This window comes from Plectropomus leopardus, chromosome 16 (assembly GCF_008729295.1).
Source record: "Plectropomus leopardus isolate mb chromosome 16, YSFRI_Pleo_2.0, whole genome shotgun sequence".
Classification (NCBI taxonomy): Eukaryota; Metazoa; Chordata; class Actinopteri; order Perciformes; family Serranidae; genus Plectropomus; species Plectropomus leopardus.
The window spans coordinates 19,561,628-19,588,686 of NC_056478.1; the positions used below are offsets into that span (position 1 = coordinate 19,561,628).

General features: G+C 39.7%; 4 protein-coding genes across 4 annotated transcripts in view; 3 read left to right on the top strand and 1 right to left on the bottom strand.

The window, feature by feature from the left end:
* Positions 1–828: 828 nt before the first annotated feature.
* katnbl1 (katanin p80 subunit B-like 1) lies at positions 829–10,585 on the top strand. The gene is made up of 10 exons (XM_042502895.1): positions 829–996; positions 1,572–1,702; positions 1,835–1,872; positions 2,076–2,358; positions 3,338–3,453; positions 3,554–3,604; positions 4,241–4,330; positions 4,605–4,709; positions 8,021–8,114; positions 9,976–10,585. The coding sequence occupies exons 2-10, from the start codon at positions 1,694–1,696 to the stop codon at positions 10,006–10,008; spliced, it is 819 nt and encodes a 272-aa protein (XP_042358829.1). The 5' UTR covers positions 829–996; positions 1,572–1,693; the 3' UTR covers positions 10,009–10,585.
* Positions 10,586–11,611: 1,026 nt separating this feature from the next.
* emc7b (ER membrane protein complex subunit 7b) lies at positions 11,612–17,136 on the top strand. The gene is made up of 5 exons (XM_042503407.1): positions 11,612–11,959; positions 14,612–14,731; positions 14,850–14,988; positions 16,143–16,223; positions 16,510–17,136. Exons 1-5 carry the CDS (start codon positions 11,727–11,729, stop codon positions 16,657–16,659), a joined length of 723 nt encoding a protein of 240 aa, XP_042359341.1. The 5' UTR covers positions 11,612–11,726; the 3' UTR covers positions 16,660–17,136.
* Positions 17,137–21,535: 4,399 nt separating this feature from the next.
* On the bottom strand, positions 21,536–23,071 carry LOC121955214 (muscarinic acetylcholine receptor M5-like). The gene has a single exon (XM_042503062.1). It carries the CDS (start codon positions 23,069–23,071, stop codon positions 21,536–21,538), a length of 1,536 nt encoding a protein of 511 aa, XP_042358996.1.
* Positions 23,072–23,951: 880 nt separating this feature from the next.
* Positions 23,952–27,059, top strand: part of aven (apoptosis, caspase activation inhibitor) — a 77,100-nt gene continuing 73,992 nt past the window's right edge. Inside the window, 2 exon segments of the mRNA XM_042503063.1 lie at positions 23,952–23,972; positions 23,974–24,177. Coding sequence (XP_042358997.1) covers positions 23,952–23,972; positions 23,974–24,177 — 225 coding nt within the window.

Here is a 27,059-nt window from a genome sequence, read left to right on the forward strand (position 1 = left end):
TATCTCAGCATTTCATTCATTTCTTTGAAGAAACTAGATGGCATTATTTTATTTTAATTTTTAAAGATTATTAAAGATATAAATTTAGAAGAAATTTCACAGGATGAGGGCACGGTGAAGAATTGGACCAATGGCCAAGCGTCTGAAAACAAAAAAGCCTATTGAGCTGTGGTGGACAGTTATGAAGTACATGTACTGAAGTACAGTTTTTTTTTAGTATCTGTACTTTACTTGAGTTTTGATTTTGTTTTTTGTAAATGTATCACTTTGACTGCACTGCATTTGAAAAACAAATGTTTTACTTTGACTCCACTACATTTCTATGAAGGCTCTTGTTACTTGTTACATTTGCTGTAAGGTCAGTGCATGATTGTTGCAATTGTTGTCTTGTTTTATCTTTATATTTTCACTCACATACTAGTTTTATACTTTGCATTGTAGCATAAGTTTTACATTTTACACACTCGGCACATCATCCATATTATAATGTGCCAAATGTCTAATACTGTGTTTCATACATTTATATTTTTTACATACTCAGGATACTATACATACTTTATTTTAAATGTGTAAACATTTACATACTGTGATAACTGTTTACTCTTACTGTATTTCTATTTTCCTTTCTGTATTTTTTATAATTATTTGTGCTGTAACGAACCACAGTTTCCCCTCAGAGATCAATACAGTATTTCTGACTGTGACATACACGGCAGGTCTGTCTGCATTACCGCCGTGTGGACACTAGATGGCGCCACAGCACACCGGGATATAAATATGTTTCGTAACGTCCAGCAGTCGTCGCTAAAACCTGCAGCTTTTCTTTGCCAAAATCTATCCCACAATCCCCACTCACCGGCGGTGTATTCATTTGAATGGTACAACTGTGAAACGCTAGCGGACCTGCACACAGAGTTGCTTTGGAGTTTAACCCGTTTTTCACGATTTGGATTTTACACACCTGAGGAGACCTCGTGTGTCTCACAACATGAACAGGTTGGTGTTTAATTGTATGGTTTGAATGGTGAAAATAAAGCCTCGTTTATGAAGCCATATGTTGTCTGAGTTGCAATGCTAACTGGCTAGCTCGCATTAGCGGCCCAGCTAGTTACTTTCAACGTCTCCGTGTATCCTTGATAGTTGAGCTAACCTGTAAGCTAACAGTCAAAGCTAACTGTTGCTGTAGTTTGCTAACCAGCTAAGAGCATGAGCTAACTTTAATCTGAGAGACGTAACAAAATACTCTCCTTCAAACTGTCCAGTAAAGTGTAGCAAGACATACTTGCTACTTAAAGTGTAATTAACACAGTGACATTTGTTGCCGCTCACCTAGCTAACGTTGGTGCTTGTATCGCAGCAGCCAACGCCTTTGTAACGCAAATATAGCGTTTTTGTTTTGTATATCTTATTTGAATGTTTGCGTTTAGTCTTTTTTTAAATAAACCTGCTGCGTGTTAGATCGCATGTTATGTATTTGAAGCCACCCTGTGACTTTTTAGGCCACGAAAAGTGGCTTTGACTACTGCAACATGTTTTTTTCATCCTGTTTTCCACAATTGTTTGTCCAACAGAGTGTATTTCTATGGAGGCTGGTGACTTAAGCATGTTTGGCTACGAGAAGTCTTGAAGGTGAACCAGAATACATCCACATGGCTTTCTGCGATCCTGCCTGCATTTTTCTGCTGGAAAGATCATGAAGCAGGTATGGAGATGTGAAAGCAAGTGGCATGTGTTATTGTGTAAATACTTGTGTTTCTTTAATCCTGGTGACTGTGAAGTACAGTTCAGTGGTATTGTAGTAGTAGTTGCCTTATCCCCTATCCTTTTGTTTTAGGTGGATATTATAAATAAGGAAGAATTAGATAAAGAGAGGTGAGTCTCTGATCCACGTTTGTGGGATTCATCTAATAATGATCACCCACTCGCTCTGTGTCCCACAGATCTTTCCTCTCAGTCACTGGACCTTTAAGGCACCTTTCCATTACCATTATCACCATGTCTGTGGCTTTGAAATGTATGGTCTTCCAAACTGTGACAGCTTTGCATCCGGCTCATGTCGACTTTCCTCTTGGCAGATTTCAAGTGCATTACAGAGTACACAGCCCAGGCAAAGAGCAGCGATTGTCATCTTGCAAGAGGAAGGGTTGTCCATTGGTGGAGGTGGGCTTAAAGCTGCACCGCAGAACATCAGATGTAGGCCGTACCCGTAACCTCGGCATGGCCAACAAAGAAAATGAGCTGACGTGCTCCGATGATGTGCGGGGCATGCACTACTATGACAACTGTGGGCTCCCTGTGAACTCTGCAGAGGCCTCCAAGATGGCAGGGGCCAGCTCCAAGTACAGTGACTTTACTGAGGTGAGAGTTAAAAGAATATTTCAAACATTTAATATTTTATTTAAGTGCAAGGTTACCATTTGAACAGTAACTCACTATTTGTTACGTTGAATTCATGAAGAAAATGTTTTTCTTGCATGCCTTCACCATGAATGAAAAATCCAAAATATGTTTGTTATTCTTGAAGCGGGGCCATGATTTACAACAGCAAAACTATATCAAAGCATCAGCTTGCAAATTCTCCACCAACACATGCAATTTAATTCAAGTCTTATTTATCCAGTTGTATGCTCGGTAACTCCCAAACACCTGCATTTTTTGCTAAAACAGTATGATTTTAAGATTTTTTGGGGGGCTTTTTGCCTTTATTTTAATAGGACGGTTCAAGCATAAAGGGGGGAGATAGAGGGGATGACATGCAGCATAGGGCTGACTGCAGAATCAAACCCACGGCTGTTGCAATGATGATGCAGCCTCTGTATGTGGGGTGTCCACTCTACCAACTGAGCTACTGGGCTCCAGAAACAATATGATTTTAAAGACTTCCGTCTACCTGTGCATGCTTATTCCCAGGCACACCACTCGGCTGTGCATGAGACTGTTTGTACTGACATGTTTTCAATCGTACTTTTTAAGCGAAAATGCATCTGTCTGGGAAATCCTGAGCGTACGACTGGATGAATTAGGCTTGAATTATACTGTACGAGTTGTGTGAGTTTACAAATGGATAGTTTGGTATAATTTTGCTGTCCTGTTTACTTCAGTTGAAGAACAATGTTCACCTTTTTTGGATCCTTTGCTCACTGTAGAGACATGCTAGAAAAACAAAGTGTTTCCCCACTAATTTAAGGTAACATGTAGTCAGTAATTGTTGCAAAAATGCCTGCTTGTGAATTAAAAAAAAATCAATTGTGAAATTATTTCATAAGCTTGATACAACTGGAAACAACAACATTTGTAGACTAAATTTCCTTTGTGCATTGTTTGTGTTGACATATAGCTATCAAAGGACCATGAAGCTATGACTCATGTCCTTTTTGGAAGGAACCTACGACTAAAAGTTGCCCAAACACTATGGCGAAGAAACGCCAGTGAATTAGTGGCCTACCTAATAAGGTAAATCAGTAACTAACAGCTAATTCTGCCTTCTCGTAGTTTGTGTTCATTGCTTAATCACATAACATGCTTCACCTTTAATCATTTGTTGGATTCACAGAATTCAAGACACAGGGGTGCTGCTTGACTGTTTACCTGTCCTAACAAACAAGTGAGTCTCATCTGGGTGTTTTGCACTGTTGCTTTTTAGTGATTCAGCTTCATCACTAATGACTGGACTGCCAAATACTGCAAACCTGTATTGAACAAGATCATGTAGCGTCATTAGAGCTGCAACTAATAATTTTTATTATTTATTAATTCATATGTTCTTTTTCTCCAATAAATTTGAAAGTTTGTCAAACGTCAGAAAATGGGCAGTATGTGTTGTTGGAAGCCAAAGGGACATCTCTCTCTGTTTGTTTGTTTGTTCAACATATAGTCAATTTCTAACCACAGACATTTGAGAAAAGCATCATGTCCTTGCTTTTCAGAAACTATAATCATTGAATATTTGGCATTTTTGCTTGATAATCAATTGTTGATAAACTTTTGTCATAATTAAATTATGCTTTATGATGATATCTTTGATTTCAATATTTAGATCACATGGTATACATTTTAACAGCTCAAAAAGTTAAATTTAACATGAAGTTGGAAAATGTATAGTTCATAGAGAGGAAAATTCCTTAGTCCTAAGCGGCCTCTTTTCTCTTATGTTTACTTTGAAGATTCAACAGTTTGTGCCTGCCCACATTACTGGAAATTAGCTCACTTTCTTTCTTTGTTTTTTCTTGTTTCTCATCAGCCTTCAAACTGAAGCACCATGTTTGTCACTTGGCTGCTGCGTTGACCTCATGCCCCTTGTGAAAGTGATTCTTGCCAGTAAATATGAAGAGTGAGTGTCACTGAGGAATTGCATCCATGTTTTTAACAATCCTTTTGACATTATATTTTAAAACTACTGAGCTAAAGGCAATTGGATGTACTGCGTTAGTCTTGAAGGCAGTTCTACAGTCATCCAACGAGCTGAAGTGAGAACTGATGAAGCCTCTTGGATGAGTAATGACTTGTCTTTAACGTAGCACTTTTAACTAATGACCTGAAAAACTTTCATAGACATCTGTGACAGCATTTGACAGACTTCTCTGTGTTTACTGTCTTTTTTACAGAAACATAATGGTGGGTTTACACTGGGTTCAATCCGTCATCAGGAAATGGTGGCCAGAACTTTCTAAGAATGAGAAAGGACTGCGGGACAGTTGTTTGGAAGACAGGTGAGCACCGCACGCCTTAATACAACCTAATAGTCCCTCTATGACACAACCAAGATTTTAAGAGTTAAAACTGTTTTCAAACCTAATGTCACAAGGTTTTGATTGTGCACACATCTATGACAATGACTTAAAGACATACTATGCAAGATTTATCATTAACAAAATGTAGAAACCCACACGCAGATAATCCCTCTCAATCATCTCACCAGAAGGGTGTGGTGGTGTATTTATCTGCAGACCCTGCCCTGTGCCTCCTCTTATTTTCTTCTTATTTTGCTGTGTTCAAGATGCTCCTGGCCACAAAAGAAAACTACAAAAATCGTGGACAAAAAAGAAAATATAGCAACTGAAATGCCAAGCTGACAGAACTCGCTCTAAAATGACACTGAATCTGAGTTGGTTTTCACTTTTGCAGTAACTGACAATTCCTGCATAGAATAACTTAAACTGTGCAACCAGTGAACAATATGCAGGATTTATCACACATCTATTTATTTGTGGCGGGCCACCACAACTAAAACATCTTCTGCCACAAATAGATTTTTGGAGCTGGAATTTTAATTTGGAGGGCTACAGGATTATATATATATATATACACAGTTCAGTTATTTATAGCGCACTTGGGGCAGTAACGGCGCAGCAGAACGTCAGGCACATTGAAAATGTAACGCTGGAAAAGCTGCTAAACTGTACAGTGAGATCTGAGCAGGAGCCAGTTAACCACCAAAGTGTAACACATAAAGATTCAGGTGAGCTGCCCTGATGAAAAGATGTCAGGTTGAAAATAAACAGAACTTTAAGTGTTTCACAGGAATGAGAAATGACGTTGACTTCCAGATAAAATACTGTATTGATTATTAAGACGCAAATTCAGTGTGTGTTATGAAATAATATATGAGTGTTTTGTTATTTATGTTTGTTCTATCCTTTACGAACATTGTTTCTACTTAATATCGCACCATGCCCCCTGTTGCATCCTTTCATTCTCCTAAGCATTTGTCCCCCACTGGAGTCCAGGCAAACATGCTTGCCTTTTTGTTGCATAACTAGAATACACAACTTTGTCAGAGCAGAGTTTACTATCAGCTCTCATCACATTGCTGTGCCTTTTCAAGGGAAATTCAAAATGGCACTAAAGCTTAGGTTTAGTGAATTTCTGCCAGTGTGTTCACAGCCTCCATGATTTGCCTAGTGCTTTGACCTACGTGCACGTGCTTATAAACAAAGGAAGTTTGTCCTCTTGAACATTGAAAACCTTTTTTATGTGCCTCACGTGTGAGCTGAAAAAAGTGTTCTTGTGGTATCATAATGGGTATGAAAAAGTTGTCACAAACCCTGACTCATACAGAAGAATATATTTATGAACTCAAACGGTTGTCTTGAAGGTTTTTCTTTTTTGTTTTTTGTTTTTTTCACGGATAGAGTAGATGGTGTCGTGCTGCAGAGTTTACCATGGGCATATTTTGAGTTAATAAATCAAAATTTTCAAGAAGTTATGTAGAGCTTTGCAAAGGCACTGGCTTCCAGTCAGACAGCCACTACTCAATGAAGTCTAGCCAGCTACTTTTTAACTGTATATGAACTTTCAATTCTGATTAAATAGTTGTGATTAATAAGTTACGACCACAAGCCTCCACTATCGAACAATGCAAGCATGATGATTGAGGAGCATGCTGATGTGTCTGTATCAGTCCCACCCCCACATGCTCTGCATGGATGTGTGTACGCTCAGCTGAGGACTTACATCCTGCAGTAAAAAGTAAAGAACAGAAAATCAACCAATATCAGCAAATTAATTGATGTCAAAATACATTAGGAATTACATTGACTGCACAGACAGGGGACGTCCTCATTAGATGGTCTACTTTGGAAAATAACGGTGGCAGCAACTTGAAGATGGGGCAATTAGCATTAAAAAGGCCACCAGAAGTGCTGCATTTTCCGCATTCGCCTCACAGGCGTCAATGGGTTTAATGAATGAATGAATGAATTATCTTTATTAATTTTTATCAGCAGAGCTTTCACTGAGATGCTTTGCAAACATGCACTAAAAACAGGCAATTTTGTTAAAGTAACAGGTGTGTTTCATGAGGAAAATGTATGCTCAGTCTCACACTGTAATGTTACAAGTTTTTAATTTTTTTGTCCACCGAGTAATTATGCAAACCAATGTTGTGTCCTGCAGTAATCTTTATGATCAAGTATCAGTGTTTTTTCACATTATATATTTTATCCATTCTTTGTATTTTTGGTGATCCTGTCACTGAGTAATTTTCTCCCGCTTTGTGTATAAGGAAGTGAATGCTTATTTATAGACCACACCTGCTCACTGACCATAGGTGTGGAGTGTGTCAGTAGGAGAGAAGGGAGAGGAACGCTGCCCAGAAGGAGGCCTGAGTGTAGTGGAAGTCAGCAGACTGTGACAGGTCTCTAAGAGAAGGAAATTGTCGGTCAGTCGATCGAGTATATTAGACAAAATTCTTAGTTAAAAAGTTCTGAACAGTCAGGACGATGTGTGGTTTTGAATATTAATAGCTGTTTACAGACTGTGTGGGCTAAAACACACAAGAAGCGTAGTTCTGCTTTACAATGATTCACTGCAGGTTGACTATCTGGTAGGCAAACTCTTCATGATATCAGGGTCCCCATGGTCACGAAAAACCAGGAGAAATCTACAATTCTACAGTCTCATTTTTAAGGCCTGTAAAAGTCCCATTTTTAGTAAAAATCATTCAGAGTTTTGGAAAAGTTGTGGAATTTTGTCATGTAATGAAATTAATAGTTACAGTAATCTTCTGAGGAAAATCTTCCATGTGTTGTAACATGATGACATTTTTCTGTAAATTGACTGTTTAGATAACGTAGCTGCTATATCCATCGACTTAGGGCTGCACGATGTACCGTTTCAGTCAACATTGGGTTAATAGTTGTATTGAAGGAAGTGCAACCTCAAGCAAGACAGATAAACTCAAATAATTTGCTGCTAAAGATTATAGTACAGTATATATTTAGGAATAGTGGCATTAGAATGTGTCCAAATTTCAGCTTTTGGGGCTGAAACTTTACTCCGGCGGGACATGCCCCCTTACACCCCTAGCTGGTTGCTTTTCCCCACTGGCTGGCTGCTCCGTGTCCCTGTTGAACGCCCCGGTTACTTAAAAACAATCATTCACATTCCTAACTTCGGGTTTGAACTTGGAGGGCTGGTAGCAGATAGCTGTTGGTGTTTGGGTTTCCACAGTCACTGATCGAGGGGTCCTGTGTGCACTCACCGTATGTTGCAGATAGTAATGTCTGTATGTTTATTGCAGGAATATTGAAGTCATGAAGCAGCGGCTGAAGGACTTGTGGAAGGACGGAGCCCGGTTGTGTTTGATTCCAGGATCTACGGGAGAACTGGCAAAGGTGAGACAGATGAGATCATTGTAGCATTTATGAGGTATGGTGCAGTAGTCAGAAAAGATTTGTTAGGACTAAGAAAGTTATAGAAAATTGTTTTCTTTTCCTTTTTTTTCAAAATATCTTAAATCTTTGCACAGGTTTATACGTATAAAAATCAAAAGCACGTGTGCCCAGGGCCTGTGAGTCGCACACAACCCACCCAACCACACCTTGAATCAGAAAAGCAAAACAAACACTCATAAAACAAATAAAAGCAAAGTTAAAAGTGAATGCACTGAACACTTATGGAGAGGCCACAACTAGCTTAAAAGTCAGTTGTTTGTAGTTTTAACCCCCAACGACTTCATCCTCCTCTCCGTTAATCCACCTGTTTGATAATGGTGATAAATGCAGAGTTCCCAGAGCTTCGCTAAGCTTGTCTATTAGTCGCAAGAGGCATCACTTGAGTTTCTTTTTGTTGGCTAAATTTTGTATTAAATCTCAAACTGAGTAATTTTGGGCTACTCCTGTAGGTACTATATTACTATTGTGTATACACTTTCTTGTATAATATCAAGAGTTAATTATGCTTCTAAAAACACTAATAAAATAAATAATAATTAAATATTTTTTGCATATTCTAATTCCAGTGTCTTAATATTCTTACAAATTTAAAGTTAATTGTTTTGGGGTTTTTTTGAAAGGGTGTACTTTTGTGTTTATGCTATTAAAAACACAAAAAACAAACTAAAAGAAATGAAAAAGCATATCAATCCAGAGACGGCTCAGTGTCTTCTTACAGGTTTTCAAAGAGCCTTTAAGGGAGTCTCATTTTCTGAAGTTTGATACACTGTAGAACATCTTAAATCCCTCTTTCATGTTTCCATTTTAAAAGAGTGAGACAGCAGCAGGTCAGTAAAGTTGTGAAAGCCAGAACTTTATAGCGCTATGAAGAACTTTGGGTAGGACGCCAAATATTGCTCTGAGTGGATTAGGGTGAATGAACATGTTTGCAGGGATCCTGCAGAGTTGAACATAGTTTTGTCCAATAGTGTGGTAGCCTGGGAGAGTAATATTAACATATGCACGAGGTTAGGAGGTGAATGTATATCTGTGCTAATGTCAAATTGGTGTAGTGGATTCTGTTCACGCCATACTTTGCACAAATTGAGGATGAGAGAAAATTGCTGTCAAATGGCATTCAGCAGCCTTCAAATTTAGATTATTCAGATGTTCAGTGTCAACCGTTGTCCGGTTTACCCATGTAAAGATTTCATGAAGTGCTTGTTCTTTCATTATATATATTTTTTTAACTGAAGCGCTCATTTTTTCCTCCCGTTACAGTCAAATTAAATGAAAACAATTCGAACAGAGTTGAATAAACATCCTCCTGTAAATGTTTTCAGATGAACTGTGTCAAAGAGATACAAGCACTCCTGTTCTTTCCAACCTCTGTTGATTTTGGGTGAACACAGCCAACCACTCCCATCCTAAAAAAAACCTCCGGGTCGCAGCTCAGTAGCGCAAGCTTTTGTAACATGAGTTGAGTTTGTATTGTGGTTATGGTTCATTTGTTTCCATTTTCACATCCTGTTTACTTCTGCCACTTGATGTCATGTTTTGAGAGAATTTACTGATTCAAAGCTTCAAGTATTGGTTGCAGGAAGCAAACTTAACATCCCTTTTTACCCGTCGCATTTTATGAAGTGCTACAGTATGTTATGTTTCATTCTAAAATCATGGAAATTTAGCAGCAGAATCTGCGTTTTAACTGTGATGTCTTTGTTGTGGAAAAATTATGTAAAACAAAGATTAGTTTAATATGTGCAGACTGTTTGACTGGCTGTGACGACAACTGACGTTTTATCTCTGCTTCGTGTTACAGGCCATCGAGTCTTATCTATCGCAGCTGCCCTGACAGTCGTCAGCGTAGCACTCTGAGGATGTGACCACTACTGCCGCATCATGGCTGTGTTTTGAACTGATAATGACACCAGAAAAATGGACTGGTTCATTCTGCCACTCAAACCTCTTTCTGGGACTGAACTTGACAATTCAGACAACTCCCTCAGTTCGAGCTGGAGACTCTCAAGGAGGGCTGAGAGAGCCTTTCTGCAAAAAAAGAAGAAACAACACAGCAAATGAGTGCTTCACATTGAAGTGGACCGTCTGGTGAAGGGGCATATTTAGTGGACCTCCATGAGACTGGGTGTAACGTCGCTCTATGAAGTGCCAAGCTCTTTGTCTCTCTCACTACACCACTCTTTGCCATGGAATGCAAATGCACTTGTGGGTGTAATAAATGCTCCGCTGTTTTTAATGTGTTTTTTTGCGCCTGGGTTCTCCGGAATCAGGAACTTGAATCTGCATCGGTCTTAAGTTATTAGAGCTCCTCCTGTTTTCATTTTGCCTCTTCATATGACATTTGACTGTATAATGTAAATTGTAAAAACAAGTGATTCTTTTAAACTTCTTTTAAATAAATTTGATGAAAATCATGAACTGATTCTTTTTTCTTTTGTTGTTCTTATATAGATTAAAGGTACAATATGAATGGCCTGCTCAGTGCTGGAGAAATAAACTTCAATCTGGCTAAGACAGAATTTTTTTAGATATTAGAACAAATTTCAGCAAATGAAAACGGTTACAGCATACCAGATTTATGTAAGTAAATATTCATAAATGGTATTACATTTTGATCTTGCTAAAATTAAGTTGTCCAAAGTGGTCAAACTAGTTTTCCAGCTTTTCTTGTTTTAGTTGGAGCACTTTTTTGTGTTAACCAAAACAGTGTTAAAGCAGGATATACAAACTTATTTAATTGGGGAGGGGCTGAATTAGATATGCCGCTGTCTTACCACTTCAGTCTGAATTTGTTTGCTTGTATATTGTCTTATTATGAAAAGACTGTATTCTGCCTGCATAGTTCCTACTTGGTGCATGTCTACAAACTAGGTTATAGCCCTACCATGAGTGGAAAAAACAGTAAAAATGCAAAGTGATAAAGTGATCTTGCATGATTAACCACTATTGTGTGGCTGGCCACATATAGTATATTTTGAAATACAAGCTGCAGGCCATTTAAAATCGGTCTGAGGGCCACAATGGACCCTGGGCCGGACATTGGTCATGACTGTGTTAAAATATATGGAGGGCATGAGGTGGCACAGGAGACAAATACAATTAAAAGGCAGATCAAGTCATGAGTTTTCAAAGAAAAAATGTATAAAGAAATATATATGCTTTCATAGATGCAACTTATGATAGATAGATAGATAGATAGACAGCGATGTAACTTATATGTAAAATAGTTCTCAAAGGAAAATATTAAATTTGGGTATTGTAGAAAAACTGCTTTTGTGAATAGAAATGGGTCTTAACATTAACATTATAATATGACATATGTAATTTACAGCTTTAATTTGTGGTCATAATGTGAATGAAATAACTAACGTAGCCCCCGAAGACTCAGTCTAAATGTCATTGTCCATTTGTGCAATAAAGTTTTTGAGTGACGTCATTTTCCGCAGCGACAGCTGATGTGCCAGGTCTTCCGCTCCGTCAACTGTTTGCTCTTGAATACATGTTGACGAACATACAGCTGCACGTCGTTTTAATTTGATTCAGACAGCAAACATGTTGCACAGGGACAGAGTACCGCTGTTATGGCTTTTCCTGCAGGCTGCAGTGGTCGTGGCGTGGTGTTTCACCGACATGGAGACGGGGCCTGGCGCTGGTGTACCGACACAGCCTAACGGAGATCGGTTCAAAATCGAGGGCAGAGCGATAGTCCCGGGGGTGAAAACACAAGACTGGGTCTCCACGGCCAGGATCCTCGTGGAAGGTGAAGAATACGTGGGATTTTTGAGGTAAGAAACAGCCGCAGTGAAACCCGAGCTAACCTGTTAGCCTGGCTAGGTAGCATTAGCATAGCTAAGCTAGCCTTAACGTGCTGCTAACCGCACGGCATCTGCGGTCGGCAGATGGCAGGTCCCTAACCGTGCTAACTCACTTACAGCTTAATAATTGTGGATGTAACTCGTGCCAACTGGGACTACAACACAGATATTTCATTATTAGTCGCCTGTCACCAGACTGTGAGCTCAGCCAGGCCTCTCGGTCTCGCAGTTACGTTAGCTGTAACCAAAACAAACCTCAGCCACGAGAGACATGTTTGTTGTTGCTGTTTTTCTAGTAGCACTGATGTTTAGATAGCAATACAATTAAATCCACGGAGACCTGCAAAACATCAGAGGCATTCACCGCATTTCTTATTCCCAAGTAGACAGATTTCCACTGTGAAATGAATGTGTTTATTGGTGAAATAATTCAAATACAGCAATCCTCTGTATTCTTTCAACTCTTGAAAATAGGTCATATACAACATGTCACACACATATCTGATATATATATATATGTGATATATATATATATATATATATATATATATATTTCTTCATCTGCCTTATGTATATATTGTGTTCTACATTGTTGCATCATGCACGTTATATTTCTAACGTTACATACTGGTTTTATACATTGTATTGTAACATAAGACATATAGTTTTATATCTTCACACACTCAGCACATTTTACATATTTTTTAATTTTAATATTCACACACTAGTTCTCATTGGTTCTTATTGTTGCTGCAGTTCCATTGTATATTTTATATTTTTACACACTCAGCTCATTATAAGTATTAAGAGTTTTTAAATATGTGTATATTAGTGCTAATTGATTTTATTGTCATTATTTTTACATTTTTACATACTTGCTGGTGCTTATTTCTTCTTGCTAAAATTCTTTATGCTTGGCATCAGAGCGGCTTAAACGAACCACAACTTCCCCCTGGGGGTCAAAAAAGTATCTCTGATTCAGGTTCGGTATCTGCCACAATGGAGCGTATGTTTCATATTGTAAGTTAAAAAACTGCCATATGGCATATACCATATAGCAAAACTGTTGACAATTCTCAGTAGATGGGCTAACCACATGCATGTAGGTAATTCACCTGAGGGCAGTGGTGGCCCAAGAATTTTTTATAGGGTTAGCCAGAGGGGGCCGCTGATAATCTTGGGATGGCAAACCAAAACCAAAAGTCAGAACTGAATTTCAGGAATTCCATTATGTCGTCGTAGCATATAGGCAAGTTGAAAACAATGTCAATATGAGAGTTAAAGAATTACATACTTAAAGACTTTGATTTCTTATTCTATAGTTATATTTACTATCTGTCTGATGTGCACAGACATATACCTGTATATGTATAATTTTGAGTTGCACAACAATCCTGTTTTAATGTGTCATATATGTTAGCTGATTCATTGTGCTTCAAATAGGCTGCTTGTCCTTTTCCTTAAAAAGACAAATTTACAGCTTTAGTTTGGAGTACATTGATTGTATGGATCGAAACATTTACTGGGAACAAACGTTCTCAACTTTAGCAGACTCGTGGGTACCCGTTAGACCAGTTTTTGTTCAGATATTGTGAGGTGAGAGCCCAAGGGACCCCTTTGAAAATGGCCGTCCCAGGTTTTACTTCCCAAAAACGTAGCCTATGTTTGGCGCTTTATTTAGCTCCTTTTCTCGATAAGCAAAGCCGACATGGTTAACAATGCTCGTCTTATAGGGGTGGAACGGTTCACAAAATCCAAAACAGAGCTTTTCATCTCCCACTCTGGAGTAATGTATTGGGCAGTCAAAGTTTAAAGTTTAGGAAACTTTCGTGGCCCTGGAGATTCATCCATCAGTAGTAAGCACTACGTAGGCTGTGTTGGACAGTTCTTTGACATTTCCTTGTTCTGTCCACCATAAAGTTCAGAAATGACTGTACTGCTGATGTATCGTCAGTAGGGGATATTATACTGCGGCTTGTGTAATTATATCATACGTAGGAGTCCGGCATCCTCCACCATGAGATAAAGCTGCATATCTTTCACTATAAAACCCCCGATGCTTTCGTTAAGGCTTTTCCCTTGTCTCCGTGCTAAATGAAAAGAAAAAAAACCTTCACTGGGTTACTGGTGTAAGCCTTTTTTGCTCATGCCCTGAACCAAACAATACACACATGCCCAGATCTGTGACAAGCGAACCCAACAGGACGTTTTTTTCATGAATTGTTCCATCCCTAATGTCTTAGGTTGTTTAGTTTCACAAGATAATAATACTACCTCAGTGCTAGCTTAAAAAATGAGTGTACCACAGTCTCTTAAAGACAGTAATGTAGACTTCCAATTACTTTTGTTAGGGGGGGCCAAGCCTTCTTAATTATGTACTCCTATCTCAACATAATGCACTTAAATTGTTTTTTACTAAGAGGTAACATTATGTCTGCCATCATTGGTATAAATGAGGTGGATAAAGGGCACACTTCATAGCATAATGCAACTTAATTCAACTGTTACAGCCTCAAAATGTCGATAATGTTTAATCAGTGCGTCTTTCTCTTTAACCCCAATCAGCTGTAAACATGTTAAGTCTTGACAAAATCCAATCCTTGTTACATTCTCTTGCTGCAGAACCGATGGGAGTTTTGCGGTGAATGATGTCCCCTCAGGATCCTACGTTGTGGAAGTTGTCACTCCTACCTTTAGATTTGAACCAGTGCGTGTTGATATCACATCCAAGGGTAAAATGAGGTAAGAGGACATAAAAGACACACACACACACACAGATGTTGCATATGAGTGAACCTTGTATAGCACGGTTAATGAAGGCTGCTCTAAACCTCTGAAGTAACCATGTGTCATTTTACAGGGCACGTCTTGTGAACTACATTAAGACTTCAGAAGTAATTCGCCAGCCATATCCTCTTCAAATCAGGTCTAATGGTCCACACACCTACTTCATGAAGAGAGAAACCTGGGGCTGGACAGACTTCCTCATGAACCCAATGGTAAAAAAAAAAAATGGACGATGTTGCACTGAATATGTCTGATGCACTGTATCCTCAGGGGGTCGAGTTTTCTAACGGGTCACATGAGTTAGACTGACGTTAGTTTAGAGTCATTACGGCGAGGACATACAGAGACATGTTATTTATGTTTTATATTTACCTTTATTTAAGGGAAACTAACCTCTTCTTGAGTTTGTTTCAGTCATCACGTTTGCCTGATTGCCAACTGCCGGGAAATGTTCAATCTGCGTATACACAAGAAATATTATCAAAGTTTAGTCAGTAGTCAGACCAAACTGTTTCTATCTTATACAGCTGTTGTTGCCCAGATGTGATTCTTCTTAGTAGACAGGTTGGTTGTTGATTCATTGAGTGTGGTTTGCCTGTATTCAGCTGTCGGATGTCAGCTTACCTTTCAGAGTTGACAGCACTCCATACACACTGTATGCAAGCGTCAAACATTGTTCTTGTGTTTCTGACTCTCTTGTTTTAGGATATAAAAAGTAACTTTTTCACATTAAATTGTCTAAAAACAATCAGACCAATATATACTGCCCAAGGAATGAGTCCCGAAACCCAGAAACGAGTTAGCATTTCAGCACCTCCTGTTCCCTGGACTCAAAGGCGGTGGGTTATTGAATGGGTTTTTGGTCAGAATCCTGAAGCTGAAGAGACTTCTCACGTTTTGTTTCTATGACAAACGTAAATATCCCTCTTGAATTTTTAAGCTTTTATGCATCTTAAAAACGGCGGTAGCCAACAAGTGGTTTCGTGTGACTACAGAACGTCATTACAGCAAGCATGGCTTTACAGCCACGTTGTGGTGGCGACGTTAACTTGTGACCATTGTGTTGTTTGTTTATAGCTAACAGGAGCTTTTTACTTCAGGAGATTGCATTAAAAAACATAAACAAAGCATGAAAGAATAATAAATGTTTCTTTTTTTTCCATTTTGGAGAGGATGAGACCTGTTCAGATAATTCAGCTCCCGATAAAAACCTTCTGAACCACGAGCGCTGAAGGAATCCTAACAGGAGAAACTGGGAGCAATGACAGCATTGCTCTGTGTTTTATTATTGGTTTGACTGAGAGACCCAAGGGTCAGGAAACTTCGTATTATATGTTTAAATTTGTTGCCTTTGTCTTTCCTGCAGGTGATGATGATGGTTCTGCCTCTTCTGATCATTGTTCTCCTGCCCAAGGTGGTCAACACCAACGACCCAGAGATGAGAAAGGTAAAGACTCCTTCACTGAGTTCATCATGCGGTGTCTTTAAATTGTACTGGATGCATTCTGATCTATGAACCGATATAAGAACATAGTTTGTAATGTCAGCTGTCAAAGGCATACTTGTATTAAATTCATGATACTCTGTCTGCATCTCATCGTGAAGTGTGAGCATATCATAACTGTGATGCCGATTTTGTGATGGTTATTTAAAATCTGAAGATTTCCGGAGTCTGTCCCGCAGCGTCCAGTTGTCCATCCACAGCTGTTTAAATTTCACTGACGTCCTTACAGGAAATGGAGCAGTCCATGAACATGCTGAACCCCAACCCCGAGCTTCCAGATGTTTCTGAGCTCATGACCAAGCTCTTCTCCGGCTCCAAGGGCTCCAGCAAGGCAGGCAGCAGCAGCAAGGGCACCAGGCCGGCTGCCAAGAGGAGGTAGTACTGTAAATGTCCCCCAAAATCTGCCTAAAGAAGCTTGAGTTATGCCATGGAAGCAAGATTTTAAAGTGTCATTTTTTTCTCCCCTCTGGGTCTATTGTACAGTTTTCTTTATTATTAGATGTTTTAAGCACATCTTGATTTCTCATATGCGATTGGATTAAAAAAAAAAAAGATTTCTTTTTTCATACTGCACTGATAAAAATTTCTCAAACCCCGCAAAAGCTGTTACCCTTCATCCGCTCTATAAGCTCTACATGTGGCTCTACTACTCACTAATATTTTCTGTGCTAATTTTTCGGTGTGCATTTTTCCATTGCTGCTAATTCCGCTACCTGAAAGAGATCATATATACAGAGATTTTCTTGTGTTTTTTTTCAATTTTCAGTAATATGACTGTGAATGAAAATGAATTGAATTTTAAGAGTGATAAATTCTTATTTAAAAGCCTGGATAAATAAACTGTAATGGTATATAACAACTGTGTTTTTATTTCAGACCCGCTTATTTGTTTGAGAGTGAACACATGGCCTTTTCAATTTTTTGACTTACGGTGTGGCCAGAATTCCCGTCCTGTAAGCTACGTGCCTAAGGTGTATCAATTAAAATGGTAAAGATTGGCAGCTCCTGACGAAGAGCATGTTGCCTGAAACATCACCTCGGTGTTAATTGAATTAAATATTTATGGGAGCTTTTCTAGTGTGCAGACTTTGTTTTTTTTCTTCTGATGGTCGGAGGTTCGAAGGATAATAGAGCTGTGTGGTTGCTTTCAAGATCTGTAGAGTGTAACTTTTATAAAGGGGACCGTAGAGTCCATATTAAAGTAATAATGAAATATGTTTTAATAAATGTCCTCAGTTAGTTGTGATAGGATGGATATAACGACAAATGACTATTCGGTTATACCATCAGATAAAGAAATCCCAGCTCAAGTTCCAGTTTCTATTTTTTCCAGAGCTTTCATCTGTATCACATGGTCCTCATCCCCAAAGATCATGGAGATAGATCTTTTGCCATGGAAGCCTATCAGCTGTTATTATTTAAGTGTAAAGGTTAAAGGGACAGTTCACTTCAAAATCAAGAGTACATATTTTTCCGCACCACTGAGTTAGCTAATGTTACAGCTCAGCTGAATGATACGGTCGGCGTTTGTAGTTAAGTAGAATGGAAATTTCATGATTTCTACAAAAAGACATTGCTGTTGAGTTTTTCAACTGTTATTTTTGGTGCTTTGACCTCCACAAGCCAAGTGCCATCTTGTCCCATTATATAAGAGGGAAGGCAGACATCTCCCCAAGGTCTGATATCTCAAACAAACCGCAACTCACACCTAAACAATGTAGATTGATAAAAAGCACCACAGGTAAAAGGAAATATATGTATTATTGTTTGGGGTTTGAACTATCCCCTTTAACAGTTCTTTGTCAGTCGCCTAAGGCCATAACCTGTGATGCATCCGGGAACCACTGAAATAAGCTGCAATAAGGCTACAGGTATGATCCCATGAGAAGACCAACAATGTGTCCGTCTGTCTTCTTAGCCACGAGCCTATTTAATAGTTGATGAAGATCTTGAAAATCTTTATGCATATTTATGAAAAATTATTAATTAAAACAGCTGGGGCCTTTAGTGTTTAGCAAACACGACTCAAACATGAGGGAATAATTTATTAATGAATAACTTATGGACTGCAGATTTGGTGCACTGGTTCGTGTTCAGGGCAGCAGGACTGTGTATATGGGATTGACTCAAAAAAATCCATGCTGCTCATCAACAGCGTGGGTTTCCTATCCCTATTAAGGGTGAAACATTTGGAACGGGGGGTCAAAATTTTGACATTTAATGTCCTTTTTGGACATTTTTTTGTCGCACAGGGTTGGTCCCCTGCGTCTCCCCTGAAATCTATACACCTATGCTGCCCTTGTTCATTGTAATAACAGAACGCCGCCCAGAGGAACAATGTGGTTTAATCTTAGGTTTCTAGTAGTTTTTGGACAAAAATGGATGTTTGTTGAGAGGAAGAAACTCTATCAAACTTTGTCTATTCAGATAATTATTGTTGGTTATGGATTTTGGTCATGGTTTTTGTTGACAATCACAAAAATATAGAATATCACCAGACTTATTTAATAATGGAGTTCCATCAAACTGAAGTGGCAGGTCGTCTTGGGACCAGCAGGATCTGTGATCAATTCTCTGCAAAGTCTTTAGCCCTTTTCTGCGCGTAGCAACAGTCATGCTCTTTGTACAGGTTATCCATGGCACGTTAGTTTTATTACTCAACTATTGGAGCAGGTAATGATTCGCATCATGTCTCAACAAAAAAAAAGTACAGGTACAAACCCAATCAGATCAGATTCAAATCATGATGTTGAAAATGTTCGTGACAAAAGTATAATTCTGCCTTTGAGTTTGTATTTCATATCAGTACACAGACTCACCTTCACAAAACTGCACACAGACAACGAGCACAGATTCATTCACAAAGCCTCTGAGCAGAACTAAAGGCACAGAGTTAAGGGAGATAACATCTGACATTACATCATTAAAAGACATAAAAGTGCTATAATTTACAACATCATCACTCATCCATCAGAGAGACATGGTGAAAGTCAGTGCTTCAAATCCCATGTGCCCAAGTTTTTTTTGTTTGTTTTTTTTACAGTAATCTGAATATTGACAAGAATAGAGATGTGATCCATAAACAATCTCATGTTACCACTGTGAAACGAATGCAGCTGTAAATGCACAGAAATGTACAGATTAGCCCTTGAACACGAGATCATATATCGATTGCAAGAGCCACTTTAGAAAACAAAAACATTCACTAAACACTGATATACACTAAGCATTTTACATTTACCATCTGAGAGGTGTGAAATCCAACAGAATCAGTGAAATATATTTTTTATACTATAAATTACTTTGAAACGTGTAAGCCTATGACATGTCCTTTATGTACAGTGCAGGTGAGCAATAGAATAAAGGAGGATTATATGAGGGTTGAAGGACAGGTTCAGGTTCTACTCATGTTAAAGTATGTTGTAACTAGTAATCATTCTCCCTGTTCACACTGGCCCTAAAGTGTAAGAGACTGGGGGGCAAACAATCTTCATTATTATCAATAATTAATTTTAGATTTCAGCAAAAGCCAATACAAGACTGCCTGAGTCAGCCTGATCCCTCCACCGCCACTGAGACAGGATCCTGAAAGTTCAGCTGAAGATTCTGGTCTAAGTGATTATCTGTCAGACAGATGCAACTCTGGTTTTACTTGAAAAACAACTTAGAGATGTAAAATAACCACTGTGCCTCACATCTGAATTTCAGGCAGTAGCCTTACAGTTGACGGTCTGGAAAAGGGACTGTTGTAGTGTAGATAACTGGCTAAAAGAATACAACACTAATAAGAAGTATCCACCCTCCTTTCGAGTTTATAGTGAAAGGAGCTCTCTGGGACATCCAAAGCATATCTATGAAGTGCCGATGAGCTAGCCACTGAGGAACACACACAGGAGCTCACATGCACTAACCTGTATGCATGACCAGACTGTGTAAAACAAAGATAGGAGAAGCTCACACTACAACACACAGAGGTAGTGTGACCCCCATGGATGTATAAAGAGGACTTGATATACTGTCAGATGCATGGACCCGTTCATTCCTGTGAAAGTTGCTCAGTGGTGGATCTTATGCATCGTGGGGTCCATAGAGCAGGTGCACTAGAGAGTTACGCCCGGACTTCCCTGCATGCGTGAGCAGCACTGCTCAGGCGCGGCGCGGCTGCTGCACATCTAGAGAAACAGAGTCTTGCCAATTTTTGTTACTTGCATGCAGTTGTCAGCAGAAAAAGTCAGTGAAAATTGTGTTTTGATAATAGCATGACATACCACCTTTTACTGCAGTTTCAATTTCTCTGTCCCAGACATAAAGAAATGCTGTTTCCATTTCAAAATAAAAGCCCTCTGACAACATTTCAACAGAATCCCTTTTGTTGTTGACACAAGGCTTTTTATTTTGAAATATTTGCAGGACTGCGTTGTTGACAGTGCAGTGGTTTGCATGGCTTCATAATGAGTGGAGGATGTGCTTTTAATTGTGGAAATACTGCAGTAAATGCAGCAAGCAGCTCTGCAGCAGCCCTGCAGCAACATTGCCAGTGTGGACACCACGAGAAGTTTGACGAGGTTTCCATCACATGCTGCTCATGCATGCAGTGTGGTAGAGCAGCTAACTTTACAGTTTAGCGCTCTGCTAACTTAAATGGGGATAAAAATGATTTAATTTTGTGGCTCTTCTAGACCAAATAGATTAAATCCAGACAGTGAAACAGGTAATTTTGGGGGGGCTGTCACGCTCCAGTAAATATATCCACCGATTTACATACAGCTCTTTCACATTTAAGTCCATGGAAAGAAGCCTTTTTCAGCCCAATGGCATCACATTGTAATTCTACGTTTAACCTCTATGGAAAATTGACATCACAGCCCAGTGCTCCTCCCAGAGGCCTGGTGACTTTACTCAGTGCTCAGGACACTGTTATCCCTCCATATCCTTACACAGCAAATCGTTTTTTGGTGTTATATTAATCTCCTTTAATGTGTAAAATCGGTGATGTTATCCTTAAGGTTTAATAATCTGAACCCATTCTTTAACCTTGGTAAGAATGTGTCGCTGCCTTCATGGGGTTTCTTTTCTGTAATAATCTGTAACAACAGTTCAAGTGCTGCATCAGGCTCAGCTCATTTTTCACCGACATGTACTTTCACACAAAAATGACATGCAGCACCTCATGCTGATGATGACCACTGACTATTTATATCAAGAAAATCCACACGTGGGGAAAAAAAGCTGCTCTAATGCTGCAGTCCGCCACATCAAGTCATTTTATTGTTGACGTTTGGGTTTTGTCCACACCAGTACAGCTTGTCCTCGCCTCTTCTCCTCCTCCTCCACTGGCAGAGCAGGAGCATGCGGAAGGTCTTCTGGAAGGTCTTGTTGCAAAGGGCGTAGCACATGGGGTTGATGGTGCTGTTGACGTAGCACAGCCAGTAGCCGAGGTGCCACAGGGACATGGGGATGCACTCGGCACAGAAGGTGGAGATGAGCACCATGATGTTGTATGGCGTCCATGTGAGGATGAAGGCCAGCAGGATGGCGCTGAGAGTCTGCGCCGCCTTCTTCTCTTTCACAAGCACCATCCTCTTCCTCTTGGTGATCTGGTTCTTCAGGACGGGGTCGATGGGTTTGGAGGTGGTGGAGGAGGAGGATGGGGAGGCGTTTTTGGCAGGCTGCTCTGCTTCAGGCAGGCAGGGTGTGGCAGTCGGTTTGCCGTTTTTACCCTTTGAGCCAGGTTTGAACTTATAAGACATGCGTTTTTTGCTGCTCTTCTTTTGAGGGGTGGAAAAATACAGATCTTCCGCGTAATCATTCACCTGCCCGTTCTTATTGCTCTCTCCGCTACCTTGCTCTTTGAAAGATCCCTGTGGGGTTTCTATTGAAACATGCTGCTCCTCCTCTTCGGACGAGGAGTAGCTGTTAAAGGAAGTGATCTGATCTGCTTTCGCCCATGCCTCGTCTGATCTGATGGTAGTTTTAGTGGCATTACTCTGGTTAGAGGAGGACCACGAGGCCTGACTCCGCTCTCTCCTCTCTCTGGTGAAATGAAAGCAAGAATGAATGATAGTTTTCTGCGGTTTAGTCCCCTCTGGAGCATTTTCTGTCGCGAGCCCTTGCAGCTCCGCCAGATCTTTGGTCCGTTTCTGCGTCTCCTTGTAGATCCTGCAGTAAAGGATGGTCATAACAGAGACCGGGATGTAGAAAGCAGCAATGGCTGTCCCGAATGTGATAACAGGCTCTGTTAAAAACTGGATCTGGCACTGGTCAGCGGGCACGTTTCGCTCTCCTACAAAGTACTGCCAGCACAGAATGGGTGGCGCCCAAAGGACAAAAGACACCAGCCACGCAAGGCCGATCATGATGGCGGCTCTCTTTGGAGTCCTTTTAGCCCTGTACGTCAGCGGCCTCGTGATGGAGAAGTACCTGTCGAAGCTGATGACGAGTAAGTTCATGACTGAAGCGTTGCTGGCTACATAATCTACAGCGAGCCAGAGATCACACGCCAGGTTCCCCAAGGACCAGTAACCCATCAGGATATATGTGGTGTATAAGTTCATGGACAGCACTCCGATGATGAGGTCAGCGAACGCTAAGCTCAGTAGGTAGTAGTTGTTGACAGTCTTCAGCTGGCTGTTGACTTTGAAGGATAGCAACACCAGCACGTTACCAACAACAGTGATCAAGCTGACGATGGCCGACACTGTGGCGATGGTTATGACCTCCCAAACGTTGAAGGGCGCACCGTGGACGCGTGTTGCGTTGTCAAAAGTGCTGTTTGGAGGATCTACATTCATGTTGATATCTTTCAGTGTTAACGTTGACAGGTCAGAGAGAGGCGCCTTTTTGTGGATCCATTAAGAGTTTTCCTGAAATAAAAAGAAAAAAACAAATGAAATACATTTGCTGATAATTGTTTTTTTTTTTAATCATAACAGGAATAAACCCTGTAGAAATATTGTCCTCAGGGGGTCACAAAACATGCTCATGCACACTGTTAGTCCTACAGTAGTTGTATTACAGAGATTATTAAAATGGGTTTTAGTCCCAGTTTTGTATTTATTTTAACTATCCCCAGAACCTCTCTTTTATGTTGTAACCCTTGGAAACGTGGGTCAACCTCACTTTTCTTGTTCTGCGTTCACAAGTGTTTAAACCTTTGAGCCCTGAGCAAATTTGGTTTGAATTCTTTTGAAAACATTGGAAAGGGAAAATGAGCAACTCAGTGAGAAATGTCCTGAACAATGTCTAGAAGACTATATTTATGATTATTAATTTTCTTTATTTACAATGCTCCAAAATTATCAGTACCTTTTCCCAAGTCAGTTCCTTTTTTTTTTTAAACTTGCTCCAAAATTATCAGTACCTTTTCCCAAGTCAGTTCCTTTTTTTTTTTTAAACTTTTTTTTTTTAATTTTCCTGGAGTTTTTGGGGTCCTAATTTTGCCTCCAACGTTTTAAAAAAAGAAAAAACAATTTTCTCAGGTTTCAAACAGTTAAACTGCTGTTTGTTTTCCAATAAAACAAATTTCAAATATTGACATAAACTCTAAACTGTAAAATGAGTGTTTGCCTGTTGTCTTATTTTGGTCCGAATGAGACCCGGAACCATCTACGCCGGTTTGTTGTGGGACGCTGTTTAACGCAACACTCATTCCGTTCAACTTTACTGTGACACATGCTAAACTGTCCGGCTACAGTTGAAAGTTATGGAGGGTAGACCGAGCAGAGGCAGAGGAGGCAGCTGGAGAAGAGGCGGCCGGGGTGGAAATGACAGCGACAGTGGTGGCGGTGAACACCGGGGCAGAGGCAGAGGAGGCCACCATCGCGGCCGGGGCAAAAGAGACCATCACCGCGGTCGTGGACGCGGGGGAAGCGGCTATGCAGCGGAGTACCATCACCGGGTGAGACAGCATGAGAGCGGCGTTCCACAGGAGCTGCTCCCGGTATTCCGCTCCGCCAAACCCCATTGAAAAAAATAGTATTTTTATTGTTGCTTCGCCTAGAAAACACACACAGTTCTTGGGCGATGGTGTAAAACCTAACAGGACCTCCTCTTCAACTCGGCATAGGTAGCGTTTATAGGGATGTCCCGATCAAGTTTCTTTGCCCCCGATCTCAGTCCAAGTCATTTCATGTTGAGTATCTGCCGGTACAGAGACCGGATCCGATACTTGTATTTACATGGCTAATACAGCTGCACAATGCACACTTCAAGTACTTTAAAGTTATTAAAATCAATCTTGTGTATTTGATTGACAGTCAAATAGCTCTGCAATGCAATACAAGAAAATGTCTGCATCCAAATAGTTCCTTATTAAGTTGTTTTTTGTTTGTTTTTACAAATAAATAAGGAAAACATTGTAATATTTATTATTTGGCTCTTATCACAATTCCACTCAGTGTAGTATTTGTTTTTTCAAAAATGAAGTGTGTCTTCAGAAATTGCTCTCAAATCCACTTAATGCAGCAGTGTAATAAAAGCATCAGAACACTATTAATGAGTAATATAATCACAGTTCTGCGTCAAAGTAGTCATATAGCTTAACTTTAATGTTCTCATTAACAACAAACAAAAATCGGTCACAGTGCTACTTATTACAGCACTATAATAAAAGCAGTTCACTAAAAATGACACACAAAAAATCCAGTTCTACTTAAAGTGGTGTAACAGCTTAAGTTGAATATTATAAAAGAAATCAACTTAACTGAGTAGTAGCATTACAATAAGACTTGAGTATCTGCCCCAAATCCTGCTTTCCATTTATGACACCTGTGTGACGGAGGACTTAAACAAAGGATGCTCAAAGTTACAGATCCTGATCAATTAAACATTGCTTTGATCGGGCCCGAAACTGATACTTCAGATCCTATCGGGGCATCCCTAGTCTAATTTCAGTGTAATTATCTGCTCATGTACACCAAAATTCCTCTAAATAATGATAGTTTATAAATAAACAAGTGCATTGTTAATCCCATGTTAGGCAAAGTGATATGACGTCAGCACATTTGCCAACATGTGACGTTTTTTTCCATACAGGTAAAGCACAGCCTCTGTCGTGGTCATACAGTTGTGAGTCATGCTCAATATAAATAGCCACAGTACAAATACGCTGGTTGAGTGCAGTGCATTAGATAAGTGGGTTTGTGTCAGCATGATCACAGCCACACTAATCTACTGTACATGCATCATCATGCACATCATGAGATACCGTCAGCACGTATAGATTAAGATAGAGAGAAATTAGTATGTGTCATCGTAGTGATCAACCTATTCACAACACGTCAGCATTATCACTGGGCCCTGGATATGATGTGAGAGAGTTGGGCTTAGTTTACACCGGGATGCTCCGTCAGTTGATGCTCCTGCCATGGTAACTGGAGAATTAGCAGGGAAACAATAGGGGCTCTGTGATTGCAATCATACGAATCTCGTTGGTACATCGGAGCTCCTTGATTGCAATCATAAAATAAATCTTCTTGCATGGATCCATAGCTATCATGGGGTCTTTGATGATACTGTTTGTGAGATAAAATAGCTGTTTGTGTGTGTTTAATTTTTTATAATTTTTTATTTTTATGGTATTTTCAGAAAAACAGGGTTCCCGCGGATCCTTTAAAAGTCTTAAAAGGCAGTGAAATCTAAAAATATGGCCCTATTTGGTGTTAAAATATCTTAAATCAATCTGTCAGAAGTTTGAAAAATGGAAAAAAAGAAGGATTTTATCATTTGTTTTTTCCCTGATGTTGTGTTGTAAAATTTCAAAAATAATTGTGATAAACAACTTTTAAATAATTAAGGAATGCCTCTCACATTACCATCATGCAGAGAAGAATAGAGGAACCAGCAGCACATTTACCAGATCCTTTAATCATTGTTCATTTCCTGTCAGTTAAAATCCCATTTCTTCCTGTGTGTGTTGGAGTTTTAATAGAGCATCTGAAAAACTGAGCGTGCTTTGTCCCTCTGTCACATCTGCATATTTCCATGACAACCTCAGTAAAGGTTTGTGCAGCTATGTGACAGAACAGCAAGAAATCTATGACGCAGTTAAATTTAATTAGTTGAGTTGCTGGACAACTATTCTTTGTCATACAGTGCCATTTACCTTGACCCTTTTGTTAAGCTTAGCTACCAATCATGAATAAGAGCTATGCGTTAATCACCACTTCACAAAACGCTCTTTGAATTAGTTTCGTGGAGCCCCGTCAGAGGAGTGTTATTGCTGTCAGGGAAAATTCTGAGTCGCAGTACCCAGGAAGATGGTTCCACACGACTCAAGTTTGTAAAAACTAAAGTCATTACTTTTTTTTTTACTGCATTTCTATATGTTGTGATGTACACCAGTTGAGTGGTAGACACCCAAGACATCCTTTTGTTTCTCTAAAGACGGAGTATTCAGAGGTTATATAATCGGCCTCAGTTGGTGCACGTACTCCGATGGGAAGATGGTGAAAGAAAAAGATGTAGAAAAATATCTGCACGTTGTCTGCTCATGATTGTGAAAGACCATTTTTCAGTCACAGTTGTGTAGGATAAAATACGATTTTGTAGCTTTAGTCATCTTTTTGTGTAGAACATTTTTTTTGGTTGTGCATGGCTTCCTGATCATTTTAAAAACAGCTGTGGTTTGTGTGTGTGTGTGTGTGTGTGTGTTTGTGTGTGTGTTTGTGTGTGTGTGTGTGTGATGTTCTAGTGCAGAGATACTTAACTTGCTTTGCTCAGGGGTCACTGTTGCAGGGGCCCAGGGGCCGGTTAAGTCGGTTTTATTAGCTAGTACTGTTT

Bases quoted from the DNA above. Each gene is read 5' to 3' on its own strand.
- katnbl1 (XM_042502895.1), top strand. The intron at 2,359-3,337 runs GTGAGAGTTAAA...GTTGACATATAG, and splicing joins AGTACAGTGACTTTACTGAG to CTATCAAAGGACCATGAAGC. The intron at 3,605-4,240 runs GTGAGTCTCATC...GTTTCTCATCAG, and splicing joins TTACCTGTCCTAACAAACAA to CCTTCAAACTGAAGCACCAT.
- emc7b (XM_042503407.1), top strand. From the start codon at position 11,727: ATGTTGCACAGGGACAGAGTACCGCTGTTATGGCTTTTCCTGCAGGCT. The intron at 14,732-14,849 runs GTAAGAGGACAT...GTCATTTTACAG, and splicing joins ACATCCAAGGGTAAAATGAG to GGCACGTCTTGTGAACTACA. The intron at 14,989-16,142 runs GTAAAAAAAAAA...TCTTTCCTGCAG, and splicing joins ACTTCCTCATGAACCCAATG to GTGATGATGATGGTTCTGCC.
- LOC121955214 (XM_042503062.1), bottom strand. From the start codon at position 23,071: ATGAATGTAGATCCTCCAAACAGCACTTTTGACAACGCAACACGCGTC.